This window comes from Numida meleagris, chromosome 4 (assembly GCF_002078875.1).
Source record: "Numida meleagris isolate 19003 breed g44 Domestic line chromosome 4, NumMel1.0, whole genome shotgun sequence".
Classification (NCBI taxonomy): Eukaryota; Metazoa; Chordata; class Aves; order Galliformes; family Numididae; genus Numida; species Numida meleagris.
The window spans coordinates 51597672-51620470 of NC_034412.1; the positions used below are offsets into that span (position 1 = coordinate 51597672).

General features: G+C 51.1%; 3 protein-coding genes across 11 annotated transcripts in view; 2 read left to right on the forward strand and 1 right to left on the reverse strand.

Moving 5' to 3' along the window:
- On the forward strand, positions 429-17845 carry TMEM150C (transmembrane protein 150C). Of its 6 annotated transcripts, XR_002438831.1 has the most exons (11): positions 431-600; positions 4609-4926; positions 5055-5169; positions 8899-8983; positions 9925-9978; positions 10098-10130; positions 10231-10298; positions 11930-12057; positions 14453-14630; positions 15637-16160; positions 16305-17845. XR_002438831.1 is itself a non-coding variant. In XM_021397148.1 (10 exons), exons 2-10 carry the CDS (start codon positions 4825-4827, stop codon positions 15843-15845), a joined length of 969 nt encoding a protein of 322 aa, XP_021252823.1. In that variant the 5' UTR covers positions 429-600; positions 4609-4824; the 3' UTR covers positions 15846-17845. The 6 variants fall into 6 exon arrangements, 5 of the variants coding, with proteins under 5 accessions (XP_021252823.1, XP_021252820.1, XP_021252821.1 ...); XM_021397148.1 differs by having other exon boundaries at positions 429-600; positions 5058-5169; positions 15637-17845; XM_021397145.1 differs by having other exon boundaries at positions 15637-17845.
- Positions 18486-22653, reverse strand: ENOPH1 (enolase-phosphatase 1). Its single transcript, XM_021397150.1, has 6 exons — positions 22397-22653; positions 21605-21706; positions 21327-21529; positions 20507-20639; positions 20189-20312; positions 18486-19365 (listed from the first exon to the last, which is right to left on the reverse strand). The coding sequence occupies exons 1-6, from the start codon at positions 22613-22615 to the stop codon at positions 19226-19228; spliced, it is 921 nt and encodes a 306-aa protein (XP_021252825.1). The 5' UTR covers positions 22616-22653; the 3' UTR covers positions 18486-19225.
- Positions 22619-22799, forward strand: part of HNRNPDL (heterogeneous nuclear ribonucleoprotein D like) — a 4564-nt gene continuing 4383 nt past the window's right edge. For all 4 annotated transcript variants that reach the window (XR_002438832.1, XM_021397154.1, XM_021397152.1 and 1 more), the window contains exon 1: positions 22619-22754. Coding sequence is in view for 3 of the 4 variants with exons in the window: in XM_021397154.1 (XP_021252829.1) it covers positions 22666-22754 (89 nt within the window). In the remaining variant the exon portion in view is untranslated. The remainder of the gene's footprint in view (positions 22755-22799) is intronic.

A 22799-nucleotide genomic window follows, 5' to 3' on the forward strand; every position in this document is an offset into this window, starting at 1 on the left:
CACACGTGGTGGGAGACGGCTCACCGCTGCCCTGTGCAGGAAGCTAGGAAGTCTCCTACCTACTGCTCGGAAGCACAGGAGGGCCAGGAGCATTGCTTCCCTCTTGAGGGGCTGACGGGCTGTTGGAGAGCTGCAAAAATCATTGGGGAGCGCCTTCAGAATGATGCTGGAGTTGGGCTTGGATGTGATGTTTGAGCGGAGGAGCGAAGCAGGGAAGACGCGAACACATCTTACTGGCTCTTCCCCTCGTTTTGTCTGTGCAACTTCCTGTCTGGGAAGTGCAGTGAAAGCGCTCTGCAGCAGCTTACATACACATCTTCCTGTTGATCTTTATCACATTGTAGATCCCTTTTTTTTTCTTTTGTACTGCTATTACTTGGACTTCCTTAAGCTGATTCCTGTAAGTTCCTGTGCTGTGAGAAGAACAGCTAGCCCCGCAAAGTGACACTGGCTGTTCTCAGGGCTAACTACCTGAAATTTTAACAAGGTAGCAGCTGCTTTTCTTGTAGGTACACTTGAAGCAACACCAGTTCCAGTGGGACTCCGGAATCTGAGACCTTGAAGCTATTTACAAGTTAGCTGTGATTCCGAAAAACGAAGGTAAGCCATCCTTTGGAAATTTAAAGATCCTGCAAGTGCTTTAGGCACGAGCTTGTAACTTCTTCAGCTTTACTTTATCTGCGTGGTGGAGCTAATAAAAAAAAAATAGCAGCTGTCCTTTGCAGGAAAATGACGTTTCCCAAGTGAATGTCCTGAATGTGGGTAGAACGCAGGTACCTCCCTGGTATGGAAGCAGTCTCGGCTGTATTCTGTCGTGCAGTCTCCTTCAGTATGTGGGGTTTGCGGGCCTGCAGCTTCATGCAGTGCAGCAGGGAAGCAGTGGAGCCTCGCTAAGGCAGGAACAACACGTGCTGCTCTCCTCTCTCAGGAGTGTTTGTGTGTTGAGAGCTTCAAGGCTGTGGGCTCTCACACTCAGCAGAGGCTGAGTTGTCGTCACCTTTTTTGCCAGAATGTGTGAGGCTCTGAGAAAATGTAATGTCAGCTCAGACATCATTTGTGCATTCCCACATGCATTCTGTCCTGTGTCAGCTCAGAGAAACGCTCTGCAAGGGCTGGGACTTGGCACACGATTGAAGGAGAGCTTCTGTTGTAACTTCCAGTGTGTACTTGGCTACACAAATATTGATGAAATCCCGTTAGAGCTGCGTACAAACACCACAGTCAGGGTAAAGAGGCAAGCAGAAATGGAGCAAAGCTGAGGTTGTGGCTGCTGATTACTGAGGAGCTTCCAGGCTCCATTTCACCCCATCTGCACTTCTGTGTATGGTGTACGGGCTGTGCTACGTTCAGACAATCCCTGGAGCAAGGGGTGAACAGGAGCAAAACCCACTGGCGTCAGAGTTACACCTGGAAACAGGCTCAGGAGAGAGCGTGAGCTCCAGAGCTAAGAAATGTGTCAGGGTTTGCTTAACAGTCTCTGAAAGGCGGCCAAGTGGAGCAGAAAGCTCATGTGTGTGAGCTCCTGCCCGGCAGCCCTGCTGCTGTGCTGGGGAAAGCCAGCGGCAATCCTGCTGTACGCCATCGTGCTGGGCACTGTGCCACAGTCCTGCACGGCACTGAGATGTGGAACTCGAGCACAGGTGCCTTGTGTGGGCAGTGGACGTGTGGGCAGGATCAGTAGTGTCTGCTCCTGTGGCTCAGCGGTTGCTTTTCAAGCAGGGACAATATTTGTGTCCTTGTCTCATTCTGCAGCTTGTGCAGGGCAAATGCACTCCTCTGGCTTAGGCTGATGATTTCTTGGACCCAGAAACCACCAGCTAACCTTCCTGGAAATAAGCCCATCAGATAGGAAATGTGGTCTGGCCTTTGGTATTACAGCAGGCTGTTGGGTAGGAGGATCCTAGGAATAAGCCATTCTCTTCTGAAAGGTCTCCTGCATCCATTGGAGCCCCCCACCACGCTGTCAATGCAGTGATGTAACTACAGGCTTCGGTCAGCTGATTTGGGGGTGTTCGCATCCTAGAGGGCTCTTGATGTGGAGGGATTTGTGAAGGTTGATGATGTATCTACTGCCACACTGCGGCCCTGAAAGCACGCCCAGGTTGGGCTTGTAGCACCTCAGTATTTTTGCTCCTGGGCTGTTTTGTAGCTGTACTATTACACAAAAAGGGTCTCACAGGCGGTTATGGGTCTCCTTTTCACAACCTCTAGGAATCAAGGTCTGACTTTCCTTAGGATCTTCCTTTGATGCAAAGAGGAACCAAGAGCAGAGCCTGGCAGTGGAGGAGCTGTTTGCTAACATAAGCCCATGTGCCTATCTTCTGCCACAGCTCTGGCTCAGCAGTGCCCAGTCCCTGAGCTGAAACCCCAGGCATCCACAGCTGCACATACTACAACAGCAGCCTCATTAGATAGATAGATAGGGGAGAATGGGGGGGATTGGACCCTGATTTAGACTTTTTCTGAGAAAACTGTATTAGAAGTCCCATGGCCTGCACCAGGTATGGCCAACCTGGGATTAAAGCCAGAAGGACAGAGCACAGGTGTGGGCCCAGCACAGGTGAAGCCATGCATCTGCCTCACACCAGATGCATCCCTAAAGATGGAAAGCAAAGCCTGCAGGCAGGACAAAGGTACAAAAGCACCCATTGCGGGCTTTGGAAGATGCCTGGGGGAAAGCTGCAGTGAGAGACAAAATACAGAAGTGAGTTGGTATTTATCAGAGCTGATAAGCCTAGAATTAACTGAGGGTGCTGATCACCTTAGTCACCTCCACTTGCTGCTCCAGTCCCAAACCCTAGTGACTTTTTCTTGGTGGGGATAGCGTGAGCAATTTGAGAAGAGCTTGCCTTGGAGGTCTGGGACCTGGGGATCCTTCTTAGGGTGAGAAGGGGCATTCTGCAGGCAACGACCCCTCCAGCAAACCTTGAGCACACCTGTTGCTCCAACCAGCAGGTGCGCATGCTCAGACAGCGTATGTTTAGCAGTGAGGCATTTGGAGAAATGAAGCCTATCAAAATATTTTAAAAGCTGGATGAAGGAACAGATGGCTTTGATGAGAGATGATCTGGCTAACAAAATGAGGGCTATCACTTGAGCTGAGGAACAGTTGCTCAGGTGCTGTATTTAGCTGTGCTGCAGCTCTGAGCGGTCCCTGGCCCCTTCCTCCCGCCCCCAGTGCTGGGTGGGCGATGCTTTTCGTCCAGCCCTGCTCCAGCTTGGGAGTGGAAAGAAACAGGACAGGAAAACCAGGTGGTACATCTATTTTCAGAACACATGCATTTCCCAGGAATAAAAACAAATGCTGAGCAATTCCCTTTTCTTCCTTCCTTCTCTCTTATTTACCTCTTTCTCCGAAGAAGAGCCCACCAAAATGACAGCCTGTCCGCAATGGCCAAACCATCCCCAAGGCGGGGGGTTCCCTTTGCTTCTTCCTGAGGTGTAAGTGAGGTCTGCAAAGAGGGGTTTGCTTGTGGAAAATCTTTTGTGTGAAAAATAGCTTTGAGGGCAGATCCTGATGCCCAGTGTCAGAGCATGAGGACTCTTGCTCCTCTTCTGCTTTGTGGGAAGATGGTGGGCACAGAGCTGGCACACAGTTTGGTCCTCACCAAGAGCACTGATGTGGTGAAGTGTGGATGGGGATCACACACATGCTGCAAGGCATCAGGAGGAGGAAATATTAATTAACAGCAAACTGAAGCTGTAAGTTTGATCATTTGCATGTATTGGAGCTGGTCTCCTTTCTGGGGTAGGCCAGTTGCCAGGCAGGTTCCCCACTGCCCGGCAGGAAAAGCCCAGTGGGGACAGGGGCAGGATGAGTCCGGTATGCATGAAAAGACAACTGGAATTGTTCAGTCTGGAGAAGAGGAGGCTCAGGGGAGACCTTGTCACCTCCTACAACTCGCTGACAGGAGGCTGTGGCAAAGTGGGAGTCGGCCTCTTAGGTATCAGTGATAGGATGACAGGGAATGGCCTCGTGTTCCACCAGAGGAGGTTCAGCTTGGATATTAGGAACGATTTCTTCTCAGAAAGAGCAGTGAGGCACTGGCGCAGGCTGCCCAGGGAGGTGGGGGAGTCACCGTCCGTGGGAGCGTTGAAGAAGCATGTGGATGTGGCACTGAGGGATGCGGTAGGGATGGGTGTGTGGCTGAACTGGGTGATCTCAGAGGTCTTTCCCAACCTTAACGATTCTGTGATTCTACGACTGATGTCTGACGGTGGAGACCAACATGGGGCAAAGGTGGGATGGGGAAGTCCCCGGAGGCACATCAACGCAACCTCGCAGAGAAATTTAGGAGCAGTGGTGTTCTACAAGGGTGATGCACTGAGGGACGCAGCTCCAAAGCATCGTTCCCTTGTGCCCACGTGGAGAAGCAGCCCTGCAGCATCCCGCACCAGCATGCTCCCACCTCCGCCCGCTGCCCCGGGGATGCGTGCTTTTTAGAAGCCGTGATTAATTTCTGAAAGGTCTCCGGTGTGCCGCCGGCACCCTGCATTTCCCATCTGCTCAGAAAAGAGCTCCTGAGAAGAAAATATCTCGAGCACTCGGGAGTTTACCGAGAAAGAAATTGCTTTAAAACTCCATATGCCGCATTGTTTCCTCTCCAGCTTTGGCTGGCGGCAGGGTCGAAGCGACGGAGGAGGCTGGTGATCGGTTGCCGGGTTTTCCTTTCCGGCCGGAACCAGCGGGGCCGCAGCGGTCACTTCTCGCCAGCTCGCCGCGAGGCACTTCAACTTCGGCCGCTAGAGCCAAAGCTGACCGAACCGAACGCCGCCCCGCAGGGGGCTGTGCCGCCGCCAGGGCCCCGCCCGGCCGGGGCGGGGATGGGGACGGCGACGGCACGGCCCCTCCTCCCGCCTCCCTCCCCCGGCCGCTGCCGCCGTCACCGTCAGGAGCGGAGGTTGAGGAGCAGCCGCCACCCTCAGGTAGGAGCCGGCGGCCGCGGGTGGCCGTTGGCAGCGCTCGGGGCCGAGCCGTGCGTGGCTGCGCTCCTCCTGCGGCGGCGCTGGGCGCTCGGCAGCCCGGCCGGTTGCACGCGTTTGTCTCTTTCCAGCAGCCCGCTGCGACGCGGGACCCCGATGCCAGAAAGGCGGGCCCGGCCCAGGAGAGCTCCCAGGCGTCGCCTCCGGCTGTAGCGCGGCCGCTCAGCGCCGGTCCCCGCGTGGCCCGTGAGTACCGCGTGGCAGCCGGCCGCGGGCAGGGCACGGGCATGTGGGCGCTGCGCAGCGTGCAGGTGTTAGCTGGGCGTTGGAGCATCCCACCCTGCGGGTGGACGGCGTGTTCGCGTAACGTCGCTGTTCTCTTCTTTATTGGCAAACTCCTGGCGTGCCTTATCTCTGTCACCGTGCGCTCAGGACCTTGAGATAAATCCAAAAGAGCTTTGCTTTGTTGTGTTGGCATTCGTAGCTTGTGGGTGGTGTGTTGCGTCATGTGCTGGTGCCTGTCCCTCCCGTTACGGAGATTAGGTATCAAGAGGCTGCATTACTCTCGCTTGTAAGAAGCAACGGAGAGCTAGAGCGGGTCCTCCGTTTAAAACCAACAGAGACTGTCACCAAAACCCAGCCTCCGTTTGTGCCGCTCCCCTTGGCTGCTGCCTCACATCCATTCTTTATGACTTGCCCTATGCTTTGAGCAGTTTCCTCCTTCTCCCAGTGCTCTTGGCTCTGTGGCTATTCTCCGAAATGACTCAGTGGCCGGGTGTTGTGAAATGCTTTCTGGAGGAATGCTGCTCTGGCATATCGTGCAGCTTGTGAATGGGCCCTCGAGATGCTTCTGCATGTTCTCGTCTCGAGAAAGAATTGCAACTCCATTAATGTGGCAGTGTTCTCCTTCCTTGCATTTGCTGGCAAAATCAACTCCAGGAAGAGCCCGTGACTTTCTTGGCAGAAGAAATTAAGATGCTTACATTAAATGAACTTGTGGCAGGATAGGTTTGGTGAGCTGCCCACTGTTATTGAAGCGCCTGCATTAGAGGAACAGGAGCTTAATTGCTTGGGGGAGTACCATGGGGCAGTGACAGCAAGAAGAAAGCAAATGGCAGATTGTATGAGCAGGTTTAGGCATGAGAGCGGGGATGGAGACAGCAGAGAAAGCCTCCACTTTGGGAAATCCTCAGGACACCTTCTGCAGCAGCACTGATGCAAAAGCCTTTGCCGCTCTGCGCCCTGTCCTGCAGTAGCAGGGCTCTTGTGATGCCAGCCTGAGGCTTTGTGTCAGGAGGGATGGGAAAACCGTGCTGTGTGCTTTTGGGACAGTGGGCTGCCTCTGGCTGCGTTAGCTGCCGCACTGAAAACACCTTTGTGTCAGCCCCCCGAGCCTGTGGCACCATAGGGCCATTGGTCGCCTAAAGCTTTCCCTTTGCTGCAAGCCTTAAAAATAAAAAGGAGAAGACAAAACAGGTGCGAGCAATTCCCAATGGCCTACCAAACTTGGTATGTTTATTTGGGAAAGCACAGGCCTGCTGAGATGGCTGGTGCCGCCAGCTGGACAACTAAGGCTTGGCATCACTGGTGGTGGCAGCAACACAGAGCAGAGCTGCGGAGGGGAAGGTTGGCTCAGCATCATCCCCATGGAGCAATTAATTCTCAAAGAAATGGTTTCTACGTTTCCCAGGGAGAATTTAGGTTATTTTTCCCATTTAGCATTTTGTTTTGGCTCAGCTTCAGGAGAGGGTGCTGACTGCGTTCCTTATTCTCTCATCCCTGGCTGCTGATGGAGGTGCTGGGGGCCTCTCCCCCTGAAGACATGAACCCAGGACCTGAGCAGGTTACTGCAAAGGCAGTGGCTGAGAATGGTCTCAGTTGAACAGCAGCGCAAGTGTGATGTACCCAAGCAAGTCTTGATTTTAAACTATCCTCTGACCACACAGGGATGGCTGAACATCCTCAGGCATGCGTAGGATGTACCAGTGTGCAGCACTAGAAAGTGTCTGGTCCAACCATTGCATCCATGCCTTACCTTGGATGGGGCACTAGGGGTACATGCACTCCTACCTCAGCACAGCGCCTGTGCAAGGAGCTGCAGCAGCGGCGATGTCCTTTCCAGCCATGGACTGCTGCCCCCATCCCCATGTGCTGCTCAAGGCTCTGCCCTGGGGGACAAGCCCTGTGCCACCTGTCGTTCCTCATGACAGACAGCACTGAAGTAGGTTGGGATGGCTGTGATTCTGTGGCAGGGAGGCACGCTGGAAGGCAGAGGAACTGTGGCAAGCTGGTAATGAAGACAAGTGTTATCTCCAGTATCTGCTTTAGTCGCATCCGTGCATTCTTTGTACCTTACTGAGGGGGAAGGGTAAGCAAGACGACCTGCTATCTATGAGCTGAAGTAATTGTGCTGCCTTGGCTCAGTCCAGCAGAAAGCAGAAGAGCTGTGCTAGCAGCAGTTACCTCCCAGAGGAAACGTGGGTTGTAATGGGAGGTGACATCTACCTGCTTGCTCCCCTCCAGCGGGATGGGAGCAAGGAGCTCAGCTGCAGCTATGGGATGCCGCTGCGTATTTATGGGCTGCGGGAGAAAAAGGCAAGGGCACTGCTCGCAGAGCAGCTGCAGCTGGAGCAGCAGGGGCCGTGGGGAACCAGAGTCCTTTGTGCAGGGAGAGGAATAGAGATGAGATGGGTGGGGGAATGCGCTCCACCCACAGCAACAATTTCTTCTGTTCTGCTGCACCATGCTGAAGATCCGTGTACGCGCTGGAGCTAACTGCTCGCTACATTGAAGTATTTAATGCTTGCGTGGCTTTGTGCTCCCTGCATGCAGTTTCCTCTGCTCCCAGGCCAGAGAAGAGATCTTATTTGCTAGCTTATCCTTCTTTTACGGTTTGTGATTCAGCTTCGCTTGAGCCTTACGGTTTTATGCAAGCGTGGCGTGGCTCAGGGTGTGACGAGCCCTCTGGCCTCACATCCGATGATGCTGTGTTGTGCCCCTCCGGCAACGCACAGGATGCAGGAAGGCGGCACAGCTGATGTACAGCTGCTGCCCTAGGGAAAGCAAAGCGGGTGCTGGAGCGGAGTTGTTCGCTTTCTGTTCGCATGTCTTGGCTATGCTGGTGCCTGAAGGAATGTTTGCGCAGGACAGCAGAGTGAGAAGGTATTTGATCCATTGTCAGAGGGCTCTTGGGGTATACAAGGTGTTCTGTGTTTGGAGCGCGGCAGCATCGTGGCATTTCTGAATGACACGTGTTGCAGGAACGGCCCTGGCGTCTCACAACCTTGTCCAGTGGGATCTTGCCTGGAGGACAAATACTTCCTCAGGAGAGGATGTGCACAGCATCCTTAAGGCCCATGCAGCATTGCACGGCATTAAGAGCTGGTGCTGTTTGTCACACCTCGTTCTGACAGCGCTTGAGCTTGGCTCCGCTTTGGGAGCGTCCAAACACCATTTTTAGCTGATTGCTGTAGCCAGGATGGGAGCTGATCGTGTGCTTTGTGGGGGTGAGGAGAGAACATGTGCATCCGTCTCCCTTTGCTCTGCGGACTGTGCCGGTATGACGTGTGTGGAATGGGTAATGATCACGGGAGGGAGGCTGTGCTGCCACGTGCCTCTGGAAAGGAGCAAGGAGTGAGGGCTGCGGGTCTGGTGGAATGACCTTGCACAAACTGCTTCAGGAGAATGCTTTGAGAGCTTCCTTGGTTCTCTAGGTGTGTCTGAAAAGAGCCTCCCTGCTGCAGGCTCTCTGTTCCTGTACAGCACGGCAGCTGCTGCCTGCATGCAGCAGCTTAGCCTCTCACGCCAGCTGTAGTGGTGGGTAAGGCTGGCACTGCCTACTGGGCTGCCTGTTGTGAGATTGGTCTTGGGTTGGCACCTGCTGTGGGGATGCTCTTGCTGCTTCCAACACGGGGGGGCAAGGGGTATGATTGCCTGTGCCCTGACTCCTGTTTTTACTTTACTCTCTGTTTCTAGCAGGTATGGACGGGAAGAAATGCAGCGTGTGGATGTTTTTGCCCCTTGTGTTTGCCCTATTTACATCAGCCGGATTATGGATAGTGTAAGTTACCTGCTGCAGTTCAGGAGTGGGAATTTGTGGGGGATGCTTGAGATTCTGTGGGCTGGAAAGGCACTTGAGAGGGCCAGGGGACAGTCCATGGCGGAGCACGCTCATTTCCCTGAGTTTCTATGCTCCCCAGGCCAAGTTTCCGACCTTGTCTTCCTCCTGGCACACGTTATTGGAAACTGCCTTAAAAAAAAAAAAAAAATCAAGAGGCCAAGATGCAGAAATTTCCCTCCATCACCTTTTCTGTACGTGACTCAGCAGAGCTCTTGGAGAGGTGCTCAGGCTCTGCTTTGGGGTGAAGAACCCAAAGGCGGAGCACGTAGCCCCATACAGACAGCCTGCCGGCAGCATGATGCTGATGCCTCTTTCTCAGCAGCCCTTTTTAACAAAAGAGACACAAGGTGTGGGTTTCCCCGAGCGGGCTCTCCCAGGGCACACAGGCAGACAACTGCAGCATGAATTTGGGAGTGAGAAGTGTGCAATCAGCAGCTCCGCTCAGCCTGGGAAGTGCTGTATTGTAGGATGTGACTTTGGCCATGGATCTGGGCATGTTTTTCAGCAGCAGGAATAGCTTAAGCTATTTGTCTGAGCCTATTGCTGCTAAAACAGCTTCTGTGGAGGAAGCAGAGTGAGCCAGGTGAATCAAAGGATTCCGATTCAAAATGAAAATGTTTCCTTGGGTGATGATTTTTAGCCCAGTTTGGTGATCTGCTTCTCTACCTGGCCATGCAGAGCAGATGTTAACAGAAAGGAAGGCACAGAGCTGGGCTGGGAAACAAAACTGCATGCTTGAGCACTGGCTGCCTCCTTGGGTCCTGATTTTGCCTGACTTCGTGTCGGTGGGCTTTAAGGTGCTTACCAGGTTGTGTGATATTTGGAACGGAAGCCAGAATGAGGTTTGAGGCTGTTTGTGTCTTTCTTTTTTTTCTTGACAGGTACTTCATAGCAGTGGAAGATAACAAAATTCTTGCACTAAATGTAGCAGAGAGGTAAGAGGGGTCTGTGGGCTTTGCTTTCAATGAGTTGTTTTGTTAAAACAGTTAAATGATGAAAACAAAATGGGAAAGAAGTTCTCGAATCTTAATTTCTGCGTGCTTGTGTCTTGTAGGAAACCTGGTTCCAAAAGACCACCTTACATAAGGTGAGCGAGATATTTTTTTCCACTTACCGTTCTGATTAACGGTTGTTGTTCTCACGTCTTTGCCATCCTGGAGTTACAATGGTACGCTTTGTTTTCCAAGTATTGCAGGTGACACTCCTCCTGCGAGCTGTGTGTTTAGCCAAGTCATGAACATGGCGGCGTTTCTAGGTAGGAACCACGAGGAGAATTATTTCTTTCTCTCTCGTAATTTATTCTAAGAAGTCACTGAAACATAAGTAATATCCAATACTCATTGTTCTTAGATCTGCTGATGTTAAATCACAGCTTAAAGCTGTGATTGCTGCTGATTAAGCCAGGATTGTTTTGGCTTCATCTGTAGAAAGACAGAATGAGGCTGGATGCGTGTGAGCTTCATTAGCCTTGAAGCTGCGTGATTGTTCTTCATTGCATGGAAGGTTTCTGTTCTGTGCTACAAATGTAGGATTATGGCATGGAAATATTCACAAGTGCAACAACTTATTATGCAAAAGTCGCCCTGCACCCCCACCTCTTCCCTAATTCCATTGCTGAAGCTGTGAAAGTTCTCTGGCTTCTTCCAGCAGCAGGTGTTAAGGGTAAAACACTCAACGTTAAATAGAAGGAATATCTGAAAAGTACAAATGCTCGGAAAGGATAGCTGCATTAGGCTCTTAGAGTGTTTGCTGCCTACGCCTTTACTTATTTTGATCAAATTATCCCAAACCGACATGGACAAATCATTATTTTAACTTGGGTTTGCTCTTATTTAGTAGTACGCGCTTATCTTTTCCTTTGTGGGATGCTTTTTGGCACTGCCAGGTTTGCTCTTTCCTTTCTGAAACTGAGCAATTGGCTTGAGTTGAGCTTTGAGATGAATCCGTACCTGTGCGTGTACAAGTGAGATCCCTTGAGAATCTCAACCTGCCGTAATGAAAATGAGGCTTGGTAATGCAAAATCGAGTGAGACGAGTTTCACTGTGAACCCTGACTTGAACTTCCTTGTTTTCAAGTATCACTTCTGGGGGGAGTTTAGGCATCCTTAAAGTTTGTTTTCATGTGTGGCATTGCTTGAAGGTCAGATCTTGCTTATCAAGGCAGGATCTCAATTAGTATAAACAACTCTGCTTCCACTTTGTGGGCTGTATGGAAGGGCAGGGACTGTCTTGGTACCGTGATCCAGGTGGACACGAGGACAGAGTCACCTGAGCATGAGGGCAGGTGCTGTGAAAGGAGGGCAAAAGCTTTTTGGAGCCCAGCTCTACTGTCTGCTTTCATCGCTGCTTCTCCCTGTTGCGAGAAGAAGTGAAACCAGGGAATCTCCGGACTGCAGATTTGTTTTTGTGTTATCTCTGCTTTATGGATGAGGCCGTGCTGGCCACTGTAGATTGGATTCCTCTGCTGCATTGGGGTGCTTCTGATTAGCTGCCTTGAGCTCGTGCCTCTGTTGACTTCAGTTGTGTCAAAGCCTTTGCTTCAGGAGAAGAACCAGCAGAAACCACTAAAGCCAGAAACGTGAGCGTTTCTGGAAAATCAGAATGGCATCATTTTGCACGTAAGGCAGGAAGGTGACTATTTAATTCCCCTTTGTCACTCTCGTTGTTTTAAGAAAAGGTCACGCGATTTCATGGGGAGCAAGATCTCTCTTTTGTAAGGACTGTGTAGAAATAAGAGTGGAAGAGTGCAGGTGGGCTCCAATAGTCAGAGAGTGACTGTCCCCAGCAGTGAGCGGAGGATGGAATACAGAGCAGTGAGCCCAGCCAAGTAACTTCTGCAGTGCGTTTTGCCTGGTGACCTACTTTGTGCTCTCTCTTCTTTCTCAGCACTTGTCGTCGCAGTCCTGCGCTTCATTCAGCTGAAGCCAAAGGTGCTGAACCCGTGGCTGAACATCAGCGGCCTGGTGGCGTTGTGCCTGGCTTCGTTCGGGATGACCTTACTCGGCAACTTTCAGGTACTGCACGCTGCTCACGCTGCTGTGTGTGTGTCATAAGGCTCCTGCTTTTCAAGCAGGTCTGCCCAGGTCTTTGAACTACACGTGTCTGGCTGCACCTCGGCCCTCCTCATACCCACCCTGCCACCTCTGCCTGCCGCTTATCGTGGCTCCAGAATGCGCAGAGATGAAGGACCGTGATAATTGTTCATATATATCACGCATGCTTGACCTGCTGAGAGCCAGAGCAGGGAGCCTCCTGAATCTCCTGAGCCCTGGGGTTTGGTGCAAATGGTCCTGGGTAAATGGACTGAGCTGGAAGTTTATGTCTGCATCTGTGCTAGCAGATGCACAGCTGCCCATACACATTTAGCAGACATTTTAGTGTCCTTCGCTTAAAACGTGTGTTGGTTAAATCTACCTCCTGCTTGTCCTCTGACTCCCAGAAGAGGGACGCAGCAGAGAAATGCAGCCACTCTCCCTGGTGTGATGGGTGCCTGGATGAGGTCCCCGCAATTCTCCATCTGTTCTGCAACTGTTTGACAAGCAGTCAAGCTGTCAGCTCCGCAGCCTTACTCTGTGGGGTTGTGCATTCACTGTGATCACAGGTCTGTGTCTGTCAGGTCTGCAGTGAAAATCAAGCCATGAGAGCAAGTGGGTCGCTTTGCTTTCCCTATCCCATTGCTCTGCCTGTTGTTCTGTCTCTTTCTGGGATGCAAGTAAAGGGCCTCAGCTGCCAGGAACAGAGAAAGGCTTCACAACTGCTTTTGCAGGAAGGGAGATGGTTTTCCTGCTAATACAGAAAAAGTCCTTGTTTTTTGAAGGATTAGTAGCTGTTTGGGTTGTAGAGCAATTGTGGGAACGTTGTGCACTTACAGTCTTCCTTTTTTTTCTTTTTTTTTTTTTAATTAAGTGCAAGCTAATTTAACTGTTTTGGAGGTCTTGTTAACTCCATGGCCCAGGCCAAAAACCTGTAGGTTTGCTTTTTCATGAGAGCTTCTCAGCTAGGAATTACGAGGCCCTTGTAACAACCACATTTAGGTGCAAGAAGAATATTTCTGTGACAAGGACTAGCTAGTTAGTAGGAAGCAGTTTGGACGTCTTCCTTTTTTTCCTCCCCATCAGAACAAATGCTTGTTCTTAAAAAGTGGATGCTGTGAATCTTTTCGTGGTTATAAATTTTGGATTAATAATCCACTCCTTGTTAGTTAGCTCTATCCTTGCTTAGATCTTGTGCCAAACCATGAAAGCATGTGGTAATGAGACTATAGCCCATGCTTTTCCCTGCTTAGCTACTGAGCTGAATGTGGCATTAAATCACATTGCTAGGAAATTGCAGATTGGATATTTTAGAGTCACTATGAAGACTGTAAGTCCCATGCAGTGCAAGCTGCCTTGGGAAAACAAGCTCAATCCTGTTTTCGCTTCTACCATAATTTGAACCTTCCGTTTTCAAAAAAAAACCAAAACAAAACAAAAAAAAAAACCATCAAAACAACAACCCCCCAAAAACAGAGAGGGGAAGGATCAGCAGAAGCAGGGTCACTAGTCTGTTATTTTGCAGATTGTGGATTGTTTGGGAATTGGTTAAATTGCGGAACAGGAATGAAAGCTGCAAGGAGGAATTATGCACTGATGGCTTATTATTTAGAAGAGCCTCAGAGGGAAGAGGGAAAATGTTAAGCCTAAGCCTCGCCCTTAGTGGGCTTTCTGAATGTATTTGCATCCTGGAGGAATCTCTTTGCAAACTCTTGCTCTTGGAATGTGGCTGTCCTGGTCCTTTGCAGCGCCTCACAGTCACTGAGCCCTATGAGAAATAGCAGCCAAGAGACAGAAAAGCACTTGCACTCCAGTGGGGTTGAGTTCACGTTGCCTCAGACGCCAGTGCTTGAGAGAGGTGGAAGAGGGAATAAGCAGTCAGCATTTGGTGGGTGAAGCTTGCCAAAACAGAAGCACGTCTCTGCTAGCTCAGTGGAGGGGCTGGGGCTCTGGCAGCCCCTACCTGGATGGCGCTGCTCTGTGCAGCTGGAGGCTGCAGTTTGCTGTCATTGCAGGGAGCTGAACAAGCACCGGGCAGGTTGTCCTTGCCTGCCCTGACCGTTGTGTCAAGCCGGAGAAGTATTTCTTCCTGAGCTTTGCGTCAGTGGGTCTTGTCAGGGAGATGTGGAGGCAATCCCCAGGAGACTGCATTTTCCACTGTGCTCAGTTTTGGACAGAGGATCTGCTTGACTGTGACAGCTGTCAACTTATCTTTGTTATCTTAGACCTTACATCTCCACCAGAAGAAACGATACGGCATCTCTATCTCACACCCCAGTGGTTCTTGCTCTCCTCTGTTATGCCCTGTCAGCAGTTTGAGGTAGCTAGCAGATGATTCCTGTGGTGTCCAGGCAATCACTGTTTTGTTTCTTCCTAGCTTTCTAATGATGAGGAGATCCACAACGTGGGCACATCGCTGACCTTTGGCTTTGGGACTTTGGCATGCTGGATCCAGTCTGCTCTCACCCTCAAGATCAACCTGAAGAATGAGGGACGGAAAGCTGGGATTCCAAGAGTCGCCTTATCAGCCAGCATCACTCTCTGTGTGGTGCTCTGTATCCTTTACTTGTGCTCTATGGTGCTGTCAGGTACTGTCAGTGGCTGACTCTGCAGCAGGGAAGATTGGCCCTTACAGCCATCCTTGGAGCTCAGAACATTCAGGTGCACTGCTCAGACTGTTTTCAAGGTGATCAGTTCGTTTTGCTACCTCTGTTTTACAGGAGTGCATTGCTTTTCTCATGGGCTAGACCCTCACTTCCTCCATAAATGTTCGTAAAATTTATTCTTAGCGATTTCCAAAGTGGTTACAGTAAAGAACAGCATCTGCTTGGTGTAAAGGCTACCTACACTGTAGCGTTTGAAATCATGCCAAATATTGAGATTAAAAAAAATGTCAGGATCATAGAGGGGTAATTAGGTGTCTGATGATTGTATAAATGCTCCGGGGTGCTGCAGCCAGCCCTCCCCTCTAGAAGTGGCTGTGTTAGTTCTATCTACACTAGTGAGAGGGCAGAATAAATGGCCAAGAATAAGCTAATAATAAGTGATTTTGGGTAACAGCCCATTCTGGAAACAATTGTTTGTTTTACCTGTGAGGTTGTGTGATCGCGTGTTCTTGCATTGCAGTGGAAGTTCTGAGAGATCGGAGAGCAGTGAGGTTAGAGGAGATGTGCAGGAAGGCAGGGGGGTTTAGTGGGAGCCCTCACAGCTTGCTGGCTCTGTCAGTGGCTCGTTTGATATTTAAGCAAGTGACTGATATCACCACACCTCTGTCTTTACCTCTGTAAATGTTCATCAGTGGGAACTGGGACCAGAAGCCCTGACCAGCATAGAAAAGCTGCTGTGTTCCATAGGCAGTTCCCATCTTGTTAGATACCTGATGTCCTTTCCACCTCTGGCACCACTCTCACTCTTTACGATGGCTAGCCGGGTTGATCATCATCCTGGTGACTGTGATTGTCAACATTTTATGGCTTGTCCTGAGGGTTTTTTCCCCTTTTGGCCAGTGTCTCTGTTCCCACTGGCATTCCCAGAATGTTTTTCTTGACTTTCCTCTTCCAGATTTCATCCTGATGGCGCAGGGCATCCACATGTACGCTGCCAGGATCCAGTGGGGCCTGGTGATGTGTTTCCTGTGCTACTTTGGCACGTTTGCGGTGGAGTTCAGGCACTACAGATTTGAGATTGTTTGTTCTGAATACCAGGAAAACTTTCTGAGCTTTTCTGAAAGCTTGTCGGAAGCCTCCGAGTACCAGACGGATCAGGTGTAGCCTGTCCTTTGGCCAGGGGGAGGGGGCAGGTGGGGTCCTGTGGTTAGACATGACCTCATTTACACTTTTTTTGATGAGTTTGTTTTCCACGTGCAATCATTGTCATATTGCCAAAGGGCTCTGAGGGCAGTTGCCTCATTAAGGGCCAAACAAAAATAACTGCCTGCTGGAAGAGGACTGGATCCTTCTGAGCAGCAGTGCCAGGGAGCACAAGTTGTTCAGTTTGTGCCATCAGAAACTCTTTCTCAGCAGCTCCGTCACACATAGCTGCCGTTGGAGATGTTCGGCAGCGGGTCCTCGCAGTGCCCCTCTGAGGTAGGCACTGCTCTGCCTCTCCTATAGGGGAGGAGATGAAGGAAGCAGACCTGTCTGGGCACAGTCTTCAGACATTGCTGGTTCCTGAGTTGCTAGGCTGCACCTTTCATGTCTCTTTTGCATTGTTTTCTTTGCTGCTGATAGGCGTAACTTGATCGGGTGAGAAAGAATGGCTGTTTTTTCCGGACTTAAAACTGGACATTGAAAGGCCCAAACTGACCGGTGTTCGCAACGAGCAGGTGGGCATTGCTTCCAGCCTGGGAAGCAGCTGATGGCAAAGCTGGATTTGGGAGAAATCGTGCAAGACTTGGCTGATGCTGCCGGGCAGCAGAGAGGACTGTGCCCACTCCAGAGGAGATGGCACAGGGGAGCACTCTGCTGGGCTTGGTGCTTCGTGCACTGCAATGGGGACTGATGGAAGCAAGGTGCTGAATTAGTAAGTGAATGCCTGTATGCTCTAAAGATGACCCAGAAGAGGCTGCTCTTTTTAAGTGTTTAGTGCTTCCACTACGTATCATCTGTAGTATTTCAAAAACTTTCTGTTGTTGTTCACAGAAGAGGTAGACATTGTGTTAGAGACACTGGACTTACCTACAATGAAAACAGAATCATTGCAGCTGGGCTTTACTGTGTGTAGGGGTTTTGGTTGGTTTTGTTTGTTTGTTTTTTGCTCCTTATGCACTTACTAGTCAAACTTCAGATGCATTTTGTCCCTGCCTGAGATCCAGGCTCCTCCTTGTAGCCAGTTTTCCTGAATGGGCTTCCAAGGGGTGTGGAGGCTGGGGGCTTGGCTTAAGTCACCAAAAGCAGGAATAGCTTTGTTGTGCGGTCCCAGGGGGGCTTGAAGTGGGGATATAACAAGGAGAAACATTTCCCACAGACAAAGTCTGTGGTTAAAGCCCTTCATTGAAAATGCAGAGTTTGGGAAGGCTGCTAGATCAGCCAGGTAGGGGATGGGTGGGACTTGTTTCCCATTTTCCTAGGCAGGCTCAGCTTAGGTTTGCTTCTCCTGCCTGCACTGACATGGCATCTCATCACCTCTGTGGGAAAAGAAGCAGAAATGAAAATGGTGGCAAGAGGAGTTTGCAGGGGAACTCCTACCACACCATAGTATTTCTGACAGAAAGGGAAAGGGCACGAGGGCATTCAGCGCTCTGCAAAGGGCAGAGGCCTCTCCAGGAAGGAGAAATGGTCAAGAAAACCTTCTGTTAAAACTAGTGCCCTTTACGTGATCTTTCATGGGCCAGAACTTGCTTTTGGGGAGGGAGATGCTGAGGCTGTGGGTCGGGGCACACCAGCTCCACCAGCAGTCCTGTGCCAAGGGGAGGGGGACAGGATGCAGGGGGACCCCTGACACAGGCACACGCTGGATGCATAGGGAGCACAGAGCAGTGTTTTGCTTTAAGGGTGTTTTACTGTAAATAGTCCTCTTTTTTTTTTTTTTTCTTTAAATCGATTACTACTTTTCGGTTTATCATTTTATACTTTGTAACAATTTTAACAAAGAAAAAGAAGGATGATGATTGTGACTTGTTTTTCCTTTTCCTATATGCAATCCAAACTCAACTTCAGGTTTTTGGTAATAACTGTACATTTCTTACAGTATTTCTAACAGCACATTTCAATACAACTAAATGACAACCACTATAGACATGACCACTAAATAAAGTGCTTTTATGGAGAAAGTGAGTTTTATTTTTGTCCCCTATCCCATGCACAGCTTTATGAGGGCAAAGGCAGAACAGGAGGTATTTACACCGTCATGATACAAATTAACACTTAATGAAGCTGGGGACCCTTCAGCCATGCAGGTACATACTGTGGCAGTGCTAATTAGCAGGCTCTTTCTTGGAGGAGGATCATGCTCTACACAGCCCGGAAAGGCATTCACATTAGCTGCCTCACAGCTGCCATCAAGTTTTAGAAGGGCAGTGCTGGCATGATGTTTTTTTCCTCCTCAGGTGCTTGTTCTCTACACAGCTACCTCAGCGGGGAGAGCTGTAGATGTGCACCAGAGCTCAGGAAGGCAGAGTGTGTGCTGGCAGTATGTTATGGCCATCTCATCACCAGAGCCTCGAGGTCAAGTTCAAGCACAGCTGCACAGCATTTAGTAAGTAGTGGGTGATACTCTTGAGCTGAGCGCCAGCGGCAGTGTCAGACCACCACTGCTGCCACTTGGTTCAACCTCCTGGCTCTCACCAAGTCCCTCCTCAAATCAGAAGACAATGAGGGACATGGTGCTGCTTCCTCAGCAGGACAGGCTTGTCTGTCCTAAAGAATGGACCACAGAGGGCAAAAGCAGGGATAAAAACAGTGGGGTTTTTGTTTTTTTTTTTTTAAATAGATTTGTCCTTTAGGTGCTGGGATCACTGATGATAGGCAGCAAGGCTAAATACTGGAATACAGTGGGCACAATGAAAGCAAAGCTGTGGTTTTATTGACTATACAAGGAAAAGCTCCACGACCGTTGCTATAAATTGGCATGATTAAGGTAAGGTGGGTGAAAAGATCTCGGGTTTAACTCTCATTCAATGCAGCAGGATGTTTGGCAAGGTCTGCTCACAGCTGACCAGCAGCAGTTGGCTACTGAGGAGCTATGACAGTTTGGGCAGAAATGCAGCCAAGCTGGCTGTGGTGTCAGCCTGCTGGATCCCATAGACCCACACCACCTGGCAGCAGCATGAGGTGGGTCTAGAATTTAATTTTTAAAGAACTTAATTCTTACTGTATGCTCTGCTTCATTCTGGTGGGCTGACAGTGTCACTCCAAGCAGCATCTGCACACAAGTCACACTGTTTTGTACTTCGGTCCTGCTGTGGGTGTAGCCAAGATTTAAGTCATTCCTGGTCTATACAGCTTGCCTGCAGCAAGGACGGCTGTCTGTGGCAGCCCTAATGTACCGCATCGGGAACCCCACACCATACTCTTCATCCATACCTGCATTACTCGTGGGTCCAACACATGACGTGGGTTTGGTTTTAGATTCTGGTTATGGACAAAATTACTTGAACTTACACAGGGACAACTCAGGTGAAGCACAGCCTTTTGTGCGTGCACCACTTTCCTTAAGTGGAAGAAGGCAGGAAAAGTTCAGTGAAAGATGAGATGAGGCTGTAATACGATTTTTCATCATCCGTCAGTCCTGCGTTGCCAGGTCTGATGACCACAGCCACGTGAGTGTCTGCTTCCTCAGCTGCATTTGCTTCTGAAACAAGTAAGAGGGAGAGAGTGGAGACGTGCTTTGTGATTTCGCCACAGGAGGGCCCTTAAGGCTTAAGCAGCCCCGTAAAATGTGCTTTTAGAGGTTGAGACTGACAGAGCAGCGATTGCAGGTGGCACTGGCTGGAGTTAGCCAGCGCAACACCCCTGCAAGCCTGCAGTCAGTTCTCACAAGCTCCCTTCTCCTGCCAAGCATAACAAGAGGCCCCGGGGTAGGCTCTGCAGGGACAAGGAGGTGACTGCAAGCTCCCATCAGCAGTGCTGCCAGGGCGGAGATGGGGGCTAACTCCTCGGACTGAGCTGGCTCAGACCAAGATATCAGCCCATTTCTGTAGGAAGATGTTCCCAGGAAGGGCAAGAAGAGGCTTCCCCAGTCTGGCTTTATATGGATTGAGCCTTGGAGGCCAGGATCAATGTTTTCCTGCTGCTGTACAGCAGAACCAACCACTGACCAACCATGCCAAGCAGCAGCACAGGAGATATCACTGTTCCCAGGGGAAGCTGAGCAAAGGCCACAGAAACTCCTGACCCCATTTGCAAATGGGGCACACCAACTGCTTCAGCAAATGCTCCACTCTGCTTTAACACACTCTCCTTATTTCCTGGGGCAAGGACAGGTTTTCTGCTTGGCCTATTTTCCCTCATTGTACAGCGTCACACACAGATCTCCCACTGCCCTGTGCGAGCCTGAATGCTTCAGGAAGGACCACAGCAGCAGCGAGCTGGGTGCCCCAGAAGCAAGGAGATCTGCAGCATCACTGGGTGCTTGTGACAAGTCCTGTGAGGCAGTGAGGCTGCAGGCCACCTACCTCGAGGGACATCAGTCAGGAAGAGAATGTTGTTGGTGGCACATCCTATACTCGCGGCAATCCTTCGGTAGCTCTCGCTTTCTACCTTGGGACCAATTTTGGTGTCAAAGTGGCCATCAAAGAGCTGAAAGACAGAGAAAGGTAAAGGCTGGATGCTGTATGAGCAGCAGAGCTAAACCTTGCTGATAAGCAAGGCTACCGCACTATCCTGCTTTCCCATCTGAGACACTGCTGACAAAACGCCACAGCAAAAGCAGCCACAGGATGGGTCTGCTCTGCAGGCAGAGAAGTCATAAGGAAGATGGAAAGGTTATCTACCTCTAGGATATCACCTTCTGTAGAGTGTCCAAACAGAAGCTTCTGGGCTTCAACGCTCCCTGAGGAGTAGATGTAGACCTTCATCCCGGCTTCCCTCCACTTCCGGATGGCTGGAACCACATCCTCAAAGACTCTGCAGCAAAACAGGGCAGTAGGTAAGGGAAGGCCTGGAGGCACTAGAGGATGCTTCCAGAGGGGTGCACTGCTTCCAGAGGGACCTGTGCATCCCAGGAATGCCTCAGAAGGGCAGGGAGGGACTAAGATGCAGCAGATGGATGGGGAGCGGTGCTAGAGGAGCCCAGCTGTAAGCCATCCCCAAAGAGCAGCCTTCCCACTAGGCCAAGGCCTGAGGGTGCTGCCCTGAATAGACACAGGGCTCCCAGCAGATGCATATGGAAACGTGGGATGGAGTTCTGCAGCCTTGTTGCAACCAGCTGGCCCCTTTATCTCCAGTTTCTCAATCATATGCTCAGTGCATGTTACATTATCTGTTTTAAAAAAAAAGTAATTCACTCTTTTTATAGCGATTTACGTGTATGTGGAGTCAGCTGAAAATATTTTGAGGCTGCTGTACAGCACTTGCAAGGCTCACTCTTTGGATGCTGCCAAGCAGCAAGGCTAAATCCACAGCTTTTGTGCCACTGTAAGATAATTCTCCCTGTTTATAAGGTAGCAGATGGGAAGGCTGTCCTTCTCGGCTTCTCTATGGAGGCACTGACCCTACCAACATCCATACATGCATTCAGGGCCTGGTGCAGCTCCTCTGCTGCTGGACACCGGGAACAGGGCACCCCGTGCCAGCTCCTTCACCATTACTTACTCTCCCTTCACCAGCCCTGTGGCATAGGCCGCCCTCCACATGTGTCCCTGCAGCTGCTTCAGTGCCGTGGTCTTCCTGTCCAGAGCCATCTGCCAGTGCACGTTGTCCACCACCGCCTGGATGACGCGCTCCAGCTCCTCGTCCCCGCTGCCGCTCTCCAATGGGATTGGCACCGCTCCGTCCAGGTCCGAGTCCTCCTGGGCCTGGGGATGGGGAAAGTGAAGGGCATGGAGGGACGAGGAGCCTCAGCGTGACCCAAGGCCAAGCGATGCCCTCACCTGCTGCCTCAGGAGCCCCACGTCCCGCTGGCACTCCTCCTCCTCCCAGTGTGCACGCAGATACTGCTCCACGTTGTCTCTGATGTAGGGGAACAGGGTCTCCTGGAGGCACAAGCAGACATCGATATGGTGGATCAGTCACCAAAACCGGAGAAATGCTGAAAGGGCTTAAAAACCTCCTTCCAAGTGCTGGTGGTGAGGTGGGAGCACGCAGGGCAGTGCTGGCATTGTGGCCACTGAGATCAGTAGGGCCACCATCACCACTAAAAAAAAACACCACCAAAATCCCTAAAATCCTAAAAAACTGGCTAAAATCACCAAAACCACTAAGAACTACCATCATCGTTAAGAACCACCCAAATCCCTACAGCCCAGAGTCGCTGGAACCCCCTGACATCCCTAAAACCACCCGGATCCCTGAAACCACCATCCTCACTTAGAACCCTCACAGTCACTAAGACCCATCGACGAAAGCCACCATCGCTTCTAAAACACACCAAAATACCTAAAACCACCCAAACACAATAAAATAGCCCCCCCACCATAAAACCACCAAAATACTTAAACCCACCCCAAACCCACCCAAGCACCTGAAATCACCAAAACCCATGGAATCACTAAAATCCCTCAAGCCCACCAACATTCCTAAAACCCACTGCCATCGCCGGAGCCCACCAAATCTCCAGCGTTGCTAAAAACCGCATACCAAAACCGCTCACATCACCCAAATCCCCGAACCCCCCCCCAATCCCCAAAAACCCAAATGCCTCCCTCCCGCCCGGGGCCGCGCACCTGCACGAAGGCGATGGGGGTGGTGGTGCCCTCCACGTCCAGCAGGATGGCGCGCACCCCCGCCGGCACCGGCAGCACGCCCATGGCGGCGGCCAGCTGAGAGCGCGGGGGGCGCCGCCGCAGGGGGGCGCTGCAGCATCCCCCGGGCTGCGCTGATTGGCTGCCGTCGCCGCTATATAAGGGCGGCGCAGGCGGTGCCCGGATCTCTTCCGCCGCCATTTTCTACGCCGCGCGGGTCTCCGTCGCGCTTCGCTCCTTGCTGCCCCGCCATGGAGGACGCCACTGAGATGAGCGGCGGCCCGGAGGAGTTCGCCGAAGGTTCCAAGATCAACGCCAGCAAGAACCAGCAGGACGACGGGTAGGCTATGAGATGGGGTCAGGCCCTCTCCCACCTTTCCCCCCT